The sequence below is a fragment of the Petaurus breviceps genome, unplaced genomic scaffold (genome assembly GCF_028583685.1).
Source record: "Petaurus breviceps papuanus isolate PSGF00001 unplaced genomic scaffold, PetGlider_PUasm1.0 186, whole genome shotgun sequence".
NCBI classification, from domain to species: domain Eukaryota; kingdom Metazoa; phylum Chordata; class Mammalia; order Diprotodontia; family Petauridae; genus Petaurus; species Petaurus breviceps.
This window is the reverse complement of record NW_027185798.1, coordinates 20,633,991-20,646,250: the sequence shown is the minus strand read 5'-3', so window position 1 is coordinate 20,646,250 and position 12,260 is coordinate 20,633,991. Positions and strand designations below refer to the sequence as shown.

Below are 12,260 nucleotides of genomic sequence, written 5' to 3'. Positions count from 1 at the left end.
CTCTCTCTCTCTCTCTCTCTCTCTCTCTCTCTCTCTCTCTCTCTCTCTCTCTCTCTCTCTCTCTCTCTCTCTCTCTCCTCTCTCTCCCCGCCCCCCCCCCTCCCTAGGCTGGAAATGTAGCATTGCCTCATGGACTGCTCCCACCACTGCTCATTACAGCAGCTTTGACCTGCTCCTTTTCTGACGGGCTAGTGTACCCCTCCTCTGGAAGTCTAGTAGCATCCCATTTCCCAGAGTTCACCATAATGATGCTAGAATCAGTGTACATACCTGATCAGCTTGGCCCTACTATAGGTCAGAATCCCTAAGCTTGAACTATCCACCAACTTCAGCCTCCTCAGTAGCTAGGACTATTGGCATGTGCTACAATTGACATTCTGATCAGTGAGACATCTACAATTAGAGCTAGAAGTTGGAGAGTATTCATCTGTCCTTTGTCCTTTCCAAGGGAATGGAACAAGTTACTTTGCAGTAGCTTTCCACTTAAATATTATTTACTTAAAGATTAGGACACCAAGGTTAGTTGTCTTACCCAAGGTCACCTTACCATCAAGGACCAATCAAACAATTGACAAGCATTAACTGAGCACCTACTTTATGCCATAAATTGTTAGGTCCTAAGGATACAAAGATGAAAATGAAACAGTCCCAGCTCTCAAAGAGTTTACATTCTAATGACATTGAAACTGCCCAAAGATTCATTGATAGGTACTTACCAAGGGACATGTTAATAACTAGTTTATCATATGCTCAGAACATAGACTCTTACTACAGAGAAACCAGTGGGCCATGAGCAGCTGTTTCAGCAAATTTATATAGGTTGTTAGTTACATCAGGTAAAAGTTATAGGCTATAGTTACATGGAATTTTACAAAAGGCAAAAGAGGAAGGCAAAGATATATATCAAAGAACTGATAGCAGAAGGGGAAAATCTACATCAAGTAAAATAACAAACTAGTTAGTAAACACTAGGGTAAAAGCTGGAATGCACAGACTAGCCATTAACACCTAAACTATAGTTACTTGACATTTTCATCTTAAGTAAATAAAGCTAATAAAACGGAACCAGAAATTCTCTTATTACTAACCACTTAGTCAATGGAGCTAAAATGGGATGTCAGCAAAATTTTGAATGCTCAATTGTGAGACTCACTATCTTAAGGAAATGGTGTCAATAGAGCTAAACCAAAAGAATTCTCCTATCAAGGGAAACATATACATAAATATAGGATAGGAACCAGATTTATGATTTCACTGATATAGACAACTCCATTGTGAGGAAACTCCCGGTACCAAAGCAGGTCAACATGGTTCTTTGTGAGAGTTGCCTAGAGACTTCAGACCTGAAACAATTTGTCCAGGGTCACACTGTATGAGGTGGGGCTTGTATTAAGATGTTCCTGGCTTCAGAGTCAGTCATCTATACTTCCTCTCTTTGGACCCGTATGCATAAAATATATACCAAATAAATACAAGTGCCTCCTGGTCTCATCCATTAATAACCAGCAGCTATTGTGCAAAATCAATCATCCAAACTAGCCATCCCTTTTGTTGAGGACAGCCTTTTATGACTAAAACACCCAAGTGTTTGTATTCCTGATTGTTTCCTGCAGCAAAGGCAAGGATTGTTCCTGTTGACTTTGACTTTTGAAGTTTACCGACAGGAGCCTACTGAATTAAGAGAAACAAATACTCTTTCACCTGTGTGGAGAACATCCCTGCTCTTAGACCCTCTTCTGGACTATTTTTAAATCCATTGAGATGGTAGAATTTTCTACTTTCCTTTCAAGTCTTTATTTTAAGGCCATCTGGTCACACATGTTTTCCAGTTCAATGGGAATAAGAAAATCTTTTAATAAGTCTTGTTCATCTCATTGGTATTTGTTTTTGCATGAAATTAATGAATTTATTTGATAAGAAAAAAACTACATGGACTTCAATTCAGTCCTAATTTAAGTCAAAGCTACATAGCATAACAAAAAACCAATATAACCAGCTGATTTTGCCCTGGAATCATATCTGCCTGGGCCAAGCTGGTGATCCTCCTACTTCTAAGTACTCAGAGTTCAGCCTGAGCTAGGTTTACACCCTCTCCATCACCCCATAATTAAACTTCAGTTTTTAATTTTTCAGCTTTGAGGAGTTTTTTTTTCATTTTGTTCTATCTATATCAGGTAGATTTAATATCCCAGCTATTGAATTTGACTCGCCTAGACAGTTAAGCATGCCTCCCTCTTCTCAGCAGAGAGGTGGCAGACCACTGCTGTGGAACGAGGCATAGACTGTTAAACTTGCTCTAGGGGTTGATTTGTTTTTCTTAACTGTACTTTATTAAAAAGGAGAGTTCTCTGGGGATCAGAGAGGGAGTCATGAGGAAGTAACACTGATTCCTTTTTTTTTTTTTTAAAGAATCAATTAAACATTTTATTTTTCAGGTTTTTTATTTAATATTTTATTACCCCCCCCAGTTACATATAAAAACAATTTTTAACATTCATTTTTAAAACTTTGAGTTCCAAATTCTCTCCCTTCCTCCATCCTCAACCCCTCCTTATTGAGAAGGCAGGCAATTTGATATAGGTTATACAAGTGTAATCATGTAAAACATTTCCATAATATTCATGTTGTGAAAGTAAACATAGATCCCCTCCCTTAGAAAAAAAAAAACTCAAGAAAAATAAGGAGAGTTAAAAAGTGTGCTTCAATCTGTATTTAGACGCCATCAGTTCTTTCCTTGGTGGTGGATAGCATTTTTCATCATAAGTCCTTCAGAGTTGTCTTGGATTGTTGTATTGCTGAGAATAGCTAAGTCTTTCGCAGCTGATCATCTTACAATATTGCTGTTACTTTGTATATAGTACAATAAGTCTTTCCAGGTTTTTCTGAGAGCATCCTGCTCATTTCAATGAAACATTTTAAAAGAAAAAGCCTTAACTAGTCTAGTTTAGTACAGAAATTAGGGTTTCTCATAGATGAACTTCTAATTCAACACTTCCAATTACAGCCTGATGTATTTCTAAAAGAGTGATATCATGTAGGAAAGGGGAAGGGAGTCATTAGAAAGTTACAGTGCTGTGGTTAAAAAAAAAAAGAGGGAGGCATCAATGAAACATTTTGAAAAATAGACTTTTAATTAAAAATCTCCAATATAGCCCTGCACATCTTCTGGAAAATGATTGCCTTGTGTAATCAACAATCCATCAGCAAGACTTTATTAAGTGGCTAGAAGGTGCCAGGCACTCTGGGGATACAAGTACAAAGAATGATACCTACTCTAGAAGAGTTTACATTCTAATGAAGGAGGTAAGAAGTGCATATAAAAAGATAGGCAGAATAAAATTAACAAATACATATTTTATATATATATATACATACATACAAAGGAATTAAATGCTATTTGAAAGGGAGGTGTGGCAATAGTGGCTGGGGAATGGGAAAGTCTTCATGCATAAGATGGTGCTTGATCAGAGTTATAGAGGAAGGGAGAGCCCTTCAGGCAGAGGTAATGAGGGAGTGTATACCAGGCCAAAGACACAAATATGGGAAATACAGCTTTGTGAGTGAGTTGTAGAGAAAAGGACAGCTTGGCTAGGTCACAGATATAAGAAGAGGAGTAAAGCCCAATATAAGTCAATAAAATGAACTAGGACCATTTTATTTTAGAGGCTGACAAAAGAAAGTCAAAAGCTTTGGAATACAGTTTTTCTCTATTAGTAAGTTCCTCCAGGGATGAATTTGATTCACAATCTTAATAGAAGTAAAAGCCAGATTGAGCAGTATGGTAAGGAAACAAATAAAAACACCTTATGCATTTAAAAGAGGGTCTCTAGAACCAACAGCTCACTGGAAAATGGCCCTGTCTTCTGGTCACTGGCCCTCAGTCTGAAGTCACATGAAAAGAACCCACTGGGCTCTTATATCTCTCACCTTTGAATTACTACTCAGGTCTTAAAGAGCTCCCAGGAGCAGAAAGGAATGCTATTGGCTGCTTCATCACCGAAGCCATAGATGCAGCTGGTTGTTCACACACCCAACTGTGGTTGGAAAGAGCCTGGAGCATCTGTTCTCAGGATCGGAAATAAGAAATGGGACTTGGGGGGTGGGGGGAGCAGACTTTGTAGCATGTTTTTGGTTTTAGCTTCATGCCCTAAATGGGCATAGAAAGGACTTAGAAAAATGTGCCTTCATGGGGGAAGAACCTCAAGAAACCAAACCAAAACCCAACAAGCCCAACCCCAAACCCTGGTTGAGTACTTATAGAAGTCAAATATAAATCAGAAACATCTGAGGCCATTCTGGGGAAATGGACACACTCAGTTTGTTCCCATCCCTACCTGCTGTCCTTTGATCATGTTAAAAACAAACTCTGTGTGTGTGTGTGTGTGTGTGTGTGTGTTCAGAGAGAAAAAGAAACTAAGGATAACTGAGGGATTTCTTTATGTGTTTTTCACATTTTGCACCTATGCCTCTAATAAATCATTGTGGGAATACTCCATAGGGAATATCATGAAAGACAAACCAAGGCCAAACATGGGTCAAGATACCATTTTCCTTCCCTTTGTTAGAAGATAATGGGCAAAATCTTTTTTTTTTTGTCTAGCAATCATTCTAATGTATGTCCAGATTCAACTGTTGTTGACACATAACCTAGAAGTCTGATGGAATTTTTTTAAATAGATATTTTTATCAATGCTTTAAAAAAAATAGCATTCCCAGTGACTTGCTCACACATTCACCTTCCCCATCTCCCTGAAAACTTCCCTTATAATAAAGAACTATACTTAAGCAAAGCGAACTGGCCCATTGGCTTTCTCTGACAAGACATATCTCATTCTGCATCTGTTGTCTCCCCTTCTCTGCCATGAAGAGGAATCTATGTTTTGTTGTCAGTCTTCTGAAATCAAGTTTGATCACTGACTTGATCAGAATTCTGATAAACACATAAAATTTCAAACAACTGATTTAGTGGTAACCATAACTTTATAACTTATGACTAGCTTCTTACTGAATAGGTACATCAGAAGAAAATTTCAATCAATCAATCAACAAGTGTATACTAAAGTGTTTACAAAGTGACAAGTCCTGTGCAAGCCACTAGGGGACACAAATAAGAAACAAAAACTGTTCCTTCCCTCAAAGAGCTTATATTCTAATGGAAGAAAAAACATCTTTGAGAATTAGAAAGAAGGTAACTTTAGAGGCAGAAACATCATGCTGGGGGCATGGGTGGGGAAGAGATGCCTGGGAAAGGCCTCCTGCAGAAATTGTCACTTAGTCTTGAAGGGAGCCAGGAATTATTTTTTGGGGTCTTTTTTTGAAGGGGGGAAGGCAGAGCAATTGGGGTTAAGTGACTTGCCCAAGATCACACAGCTAGTAAGTATTAAGTATCTGAGGCCGTACTTGAACTCAGGTCTCCTGACTCCAGGGCCAGTGCTTTATTCACTGCTCCACCTAGCTACCCCAGGAATCAAGAATTCTAAAAGGTAGAAGTACTAGTTAACTAGATGATAAAGGTAAAACTTTACAGTGATTTTATTTTTAAACCATTGCAGCTTTAACCTTTGATCCATCTACCCAGTAAGGGAGAAGCAAGGACAAAGGATTTCAAGAACCCTGGTCACCTCTGAGTAGGCCTTTTGGTTTGTTTTTCTGCAGGGCATTCCCGAAAAATCGTGTGGGTCCAGAGATCCGTTGCCATTGAATACTTGTACCACTGGGCACTTACCTGTCTGTGCTTGATTGAGCTGAAACACAAACTGGAGAATAAATATGCCCCTCCTCTGCCCCCAGGAGAGATGTCCCCTTATAGACTGCTGGTCAGATTTTAGTAGAACAACCTTGGCTGGGATGGTAGAATAGTTAAGGTTCTTTTTCTGCTTTCTTTGTTAGCTATTAAGATATTTTCATTTAGAAAGAAGTGCTTCTAGACAAATGCCTCATTTTAAAACTGCATCAGAGGAAAGTCTTGGCCCAAGTAAGATCAAAGTTATAAAGCCAAAAATCTCAGAAGTCTGGCCTTCCTAATTCCTAGAGGGTATTAGCACTGATGGTTGGGTGGTTTGTTTCATTTTTATCATGGGAACATAGGCTGAAAGGAAAAGACAAGGCTTAGGACTATGATTCTAAAACAGAATAATATATTGCCTGTTAGAAGAACTAGAGTGGGTCACTTTCCATTCTGCTCAGTTCTAGTTTTTCTGACTTGGCCCCTTAACCACTGGAAAGTCATTTTAACCAGAAAGCCTTGTGGAAAGAACATCTTTGTCTCTCACTCATGGGAAAGAGTCAACAACACCTTTGTTGCAGAGGGCCCTGCCTTGCTCAAGAATGGCAAAAAGACTTTTACTTGTTGAAAGCTTGTGATTACAGCAAACTTTGCTGCTTGGCAGTGAGATTCCATCTTTGTAATAATGTATCTGATGGCAGAGTCTATTTTTTAATAAAATTTTGGGAAATTAAAAGTTCTTTTTCTTTATTCAGTTGACAAAGTGTGATGTCTTCCAAATACTTTGTAATTTGAGATTGGAGGTTCCTTTTTAACCTTTTCTGATAAGATGGCAGTGTTATTACCAGGCCTGCTCTCAATGGATTATCTGATGCCTGGCTTAAGCCGAAAGGCTGTTTCATATTTGGGAGAAAGCATCTCAGGTCATTTGCTGCCACGTTTCTAGGAACAATGTTCTTAAAGATATTAAACTGATAGCCACAAGCCAGATCACTTTGGAACATACTGATGAATAGTACTCCAAGAATACAAATGACTTTTTGTGCAGTCTGGAGGGGAAGAAGTAATGGAAGGCTAAGTTTTGTGCTTGGGAAGAGTGGAGCATGGGAGAGTGGATGGAGAGCTGACCTCACAGCCAGGAAGACCTGCATTCCAGTTTTACTTGTAATACTTACTGGTTGCAAGGAAGCTGGCAAGTCCTCTAGGCAACTCTTACACTCTAAGTGCAAATGTCCACCTGCACTGATAGGGGGAATTTTCAAATCTAGGCTTTCCCTGTACCAATGAAATCCCAGGCCTACCGTGTTTCCCCGATAATAAGACCTATCCCGAAAATAAGCCCTCCCCTTACTGTGTAAGATTCCTCTAAAATAAGCCCTCCCCCGAAAATAAGCCCCATTGAGATTGCTACTGTAGTGAAGGCGATCCCCTGCACTACACGCTACATTATGGTACCCTCTGTATGCACCGTCCCCCCCCCCATGAAACGCACGCCGCGCTCCGAGCTGCATCCAATCAGAGCTGCAGCAGTGAGCGCGTCATCCTGTTCTTCCCCAATGATTTGCTTATTGAATAAAGGTACATTTTTTTGTTCACATTTACCTGTTTATTAAAATTGCTGTCAATGTTCATTAAAATAAGCCCTCCCCTGAAAATAAGCCCTCTGGTGTTTTTCTGTCCAAAAAAATAAGACAGTGTCTTATTATCGGGGAAACACGGTAGTCCCTATCCCAGCTTGGGAAAGATGTAGCATTACCTGGAGGTTGTGTCCCAGCTCGGTGCTTCTCAGCTGATTCACCAGGGTGAATAGAAAAAAATAGACAAAATGATATACAGTGTTTGTTCATCCGAGTCTCTTGGAGATCCATTTCAAAAATAAGCAAATTGGATTAATGAGATATAGTAGTATTATTCATAATCATCAATAAAGACAACTCATTTGGATATACAGACAAGAAGTTATTTCAGAGGCCCAGACCTGGGCAGTTGACCTAAAATTATTTTTGAACAAGCTGGGGTCTGCTAATTATGATCACCCCAAATTAAGACCAGAACATTGTGTCAAGGATATTCTAAATCATTTCCATACACCATCCCCCCTTCCAAAATCCCCAATCCAACCCATCCTTGATCCTTCTTAGAGAAATTTGTCCCTTACTTTACTCAGAAAAATCAGGATTCTCCAGTGCAAAGTTCCTCATTTTTCCTCTTTTCCTTTGACATATCTCAATCTCTTCCTATCTTCTCTTTTCTGCTTATCTCAGGAAGGGATATTGGACTCAAATCTAGAAGACCTGGGTTTGAGTCTTGACTCTTGCCACCTTGGACAAGCCCCTTAACTCCTATGATAAACTGAAGAGTGTCCAGAGGAAGGCAAATAGTATGGTGAGGGGCTTCAAGACCATACCATCTCAAGACCAGTTGAAGGAGCAAGTCTAAAACAGAAGAGAAAACTTTGGGGAGGGGAAGGGTTAATGGCTATTTCCAAGTATCTGCGACCCAGGATTCAAAACAGTACTCTGGATAGGGTCTGATAAGGACCAATTTAGTGAACACTACCACCTCCCTCATCTTGGGCACTATTCCTCTCAATACAGTAAAAACCTGCATTAGCTTTCTTTTTTAAAATTTGCTTTTGTCTTAAACTTTACAAATAACTCCCCAAATGGGCATTTCTATATACACAGTAGAAAAGAAAAAGAGGCTTGTACATAAAACTGCAGGTCTTGCCTGTATGGTTTGCTTTTTTTTTTAAATGTACATAAGTTCAACCTGTAGCTTCCAAAGCTTTCCTGCTTGTCTGTGTTTCTTTCTAACCTTCCCTCTATTTTTTTTTGCCTTTTTTTTTGGAGGGCAATTGAGGTTAAGTGACTTGCCCAAAGTCACACGGCTAGTTTTTTCCCCTATTTTCTTTTCTTTTGCCTTTTTTTTTTTTTTTTGGAGGGCAATTGGGGTTAAGTAACTTGCCCAAGGTTACACGGCTAGTATTTTTGTGTGGGTGTTAATGTCTCAGGCCGGAACCGAACTACAGTCCTCCTAACTCTGGGGCCATTGCTTTACTCACTGTGCCACCTAGCCGCCCCTCCCCTATTTTCTACAAGAAAAAACTGCCTCCATGACCCTTTTCCTTCCTTCCCTCCCTCCCTCTTCCCCTTCTTTTCTCTCTCTCTCTTTCACCCTTATCCTTAGCCCCCTCATCCTCTCATTCTACTCTACTTCTCAGTAGAAAAAAAAAAAGCTCTTGCAACAAATCACATGAGCATTTTTGACGGCCACATCGCACTGTTGGCTTCTATTGACTCTGCAGTCCAAAAAAACCCACTGCTCTTCTCCAGACAGGCTTCCAGCCACACTTCTATCTTGTACTTGTACATTCATTCCTATTAAATTTCATCTTCACAGATTTATTCATTCAATGCTCAAGGCTGTTGAGATATTTTTGTGAATTCTGTCATCCAGCATGTTAGCTCCCTTCCAACTTTGGGTCATCTACAAAATTGATCAGCATGTCAACTACACCTTTATCCAAGTTACTGATTTAAAAAATAAAGCAAAACCAAAATGGTATTATAGGATTTAAGGTGAAAGAAGGATCATTTTAAGGTGGGGGATTAGAGAAGGTCTCACAGAAGAGCCGGCAGAGACAGCATGAGGTAATAGTAGATAGAAAGCTGGCCTTGAAACCAGGAAGATCTGCTTTCAGTGCTCTAGACAACTCTCAAAGACTACAAGTTGCAGGAAAAAAGGTGACCCATACTGGTGGAAGTTACCTGGGAGTTCCTTATACCAATAAAATCACAGGCCCAATCTCTATTCATTGGAAGCTGGTCAGGATTTCAATTGGTAGGGGTGGGGTGGGGACAGACCTTTTCTCTTAGTATCAGCCTCCTCAGTTCCTGTGATTTCTGTCTCTAGTCTCCTTTAGTAACTCACAGGGGTGATCAAATCTAAAACATCTCTACTGCCAAGACCCGAGTGCTAAAATCCCTCTCTATGGTTCATTCATTAAACAAAACCTTTTAAAGCACCTACCTCCTGTATATAATGGATTGCCGTCGGGAACCACAAGACTGCAACATTTCAATAAGGAACAGTTCCTGTCCTAATGGATCTTATGTTCTGATAGGATGACATTGATAAAGAAAGCTACAGTACATAGTATTATCTGGCAAGTCCATTAGAAAAGTGAACAAAGTTTTATGAGATGTTTGGGAGGAAAGTTTGTTACCAAAAATAACATCTGAATTGGGCTTTAAAGGGTGGCTAGGATCCTAGAGTGAAAGAAAGAGGAGGTAGAATATTCTAGGTACAGCACGGCCATGAGTGAAGACATGGAGTAATTGTTCAAGAGTAGCAGTGGGTGGGGAAAGACAGTAGTACAATTTTGTAATACAGAGTGAGTAGAGGGGAATAAATGAGCTAAGCATGAAAAGATGGGCCCTTGAATATCAGTCTAACGGATGTTTGAACAATTCTCAGTAAAGTCACTGAAAATTTGTGAGCAGAGAAGTGTCATGGATAGATCTAAGCCTTCTGGCTACCATTTGAAAGATGGATTATTGGGGGTGGGGTGCATCAAAGGCAGGGGGAAGTGAAGGTTAGAGGCTTGAAGACCTGTTAGAATATTGGCAATAGTTTAGCTGGGTGGTGATGAAGTCTAGTACTGGGGTGGTGGTAATGAGAAGAGGACTTGGTAACTGTTTAGATCACAGGATAATAGGACCATAGATTTAGAGCAATGAGGGACTTTGTAGGTCTTCTTGTTCAACCCCCCTCATTTTATGATGAGGAAACTGAGTCCCAGGAAAATTAGAATGACTTGACAAAGGTAGGAAGTAGCTAAGCCAGGCTTGCATCACAAATCTTCTGACTTCTTTCCACTACTGTGAAGGAGGGGAAAGAATCCCAGATAATACTAATGCTAAAAGCATGGGAGACTGGGCGAATGGTGATGCCATAGAAAGAAAGTGAAGTCAAAAGGAGGAATAGCTCATAGGACCAAAGATCTGGAGCTGGGATAGACCTTGAAAGCCTTTTGGACTGGCCCCCTTGTGAAACCATTGAGGAGAAAGATCATAAACTTGACTTTGTACAGCTTGAGTTGGACATGGAGGTGGAGATTTCTTCAAGCAGTTGGAAACGTGGACTTGGTGTTTAAAAGAGCCAACATACTTAAATGTGAAACTTGGGAAATTAAGTGATTTGGGTGGGAAATAGATCACAAAGGGTGACAGTGCAGAGAAGACCAAGACAGATCCTTGGGGAGCACCCAAATTGAGGGGGTGGAAAAAGGAAGGAGACAGATAAATAGAGGTCCAAGAGATGGGAAGAGAGCCTGAATACTCTGAAGCCAAAGGAAGACCCAACTCTTCTTAGAATTTTAAAGAAATTATTGATATTTTTGTTTTTACATCCCCTTAATTAAAAAAAAAACCCTTCTCTTCCCCCTGCCCTTAAGTCGCCTTTGAAATGAAGAATCGAAAAGACAGAGTTGAGTAAAACCAGCCAACACATCCACCAAGCCTAACAGAATATATCAACACGGAAGGACCTGAATCACAACTTCACTCCAAATAGTATCGTGTCTAAAAAAAAAAGTACGTATCTTAATTTTAAAATGCTTTTTGTTGCTAAAACAAAACACCAAAAAACAACAACTTGAAATTCCTTCGAGATGTAAACGTTCCTTTTATATGCACTGGGAAACAAAACATATTTGTGTGGCTCGCTTAATTGCAATCGTTTTATTGTGGGGTTCTGGAACCGAACGAGCCACATCGATGACATCTCCACGCTGTGCTTGTGTATGGTAACATTTACCCTATTCTATGCTATGCTTAGCACACACATGTACATAGTTAGCACAATGTTACACATAGGCACATAGTTAACATATTATACAAATGCACACATGCATATTGGGTGATATTGAAGAATGGAGGCGTCAACTGGGGGATGACGGGTCTTGGAGAGTCGTGGGGAGCTCCAAAAAGCAGACGTGAGGACGGAGAGGGCAGAAGGCAATGGGGGACGGCCTGTGCAAAGGCTCGGGGGCGGGAGAGGAAGCGCCTCGTTCCGGGAATAACCAGGAGGCTGCTCGTTTCCAGGAGCAAGTCTAGGACCCAAAGGCAAGACGCGGCGAATAGGGCTGAGGCTCTGGCGTCGGAGGAGCTGGGTTCAGATCCTACCTCGGACACCGAAGGGATCGTAGACGACTCCTTGGGCCTCAGTTTCTTCATCTGTAAAATGACGTGGTCCTCCCACAAGGCCTCGGAGGTCTTTTCCTGCTCCCGTCAATGACCCGGGCATCTCCGCCTTCGCTGAACCTCAGTCGAACTCGGGTTCTCCGACCCACGACCGCTCCCGCCAAACGTCGGGAGGAGGCGTCCGCACTTTCGACACACTTTTGTGACCTTAAAAAAGAGCCTCCAACCAAACGGTTCTTACTGTCTAAAAAAACCAAAAAAAGCATCTCGGAGATGTAGAGTCAGTCTTCCGCCTCTGCAGCCCGCGGGAAGAAAGAAGGAGCCGGCGG

The 12,260-nt window shown here is 40.7% G+C and overlaps 1 protein-coding gene across 1 annotated transcript in view; it reads left to right on the top strand.

Moving 5' to 3' along the window:
• EFCAB5 (EF-hand calcium binding domain 5) overlaps positions 1-6,407 on the top strand; it is a 131,669-nt gene extending 125,262 nt beyond the window's left edge. The window contains exon 21 of the mRNA XM_069089740.1: positions 5,656-6,407. Within this exon, the coding sequence (XP_068945841.1) occupies positions 5,656-5,828 (173 nt within the window). The 3' untranslated portion in view covers positions 5,829-6,407. The remainder of the gene's footprint in view (positions 1-5,655) is intronic.
• Positions 6,408-12,260: the final 5,853 nt, after the last annotated feature.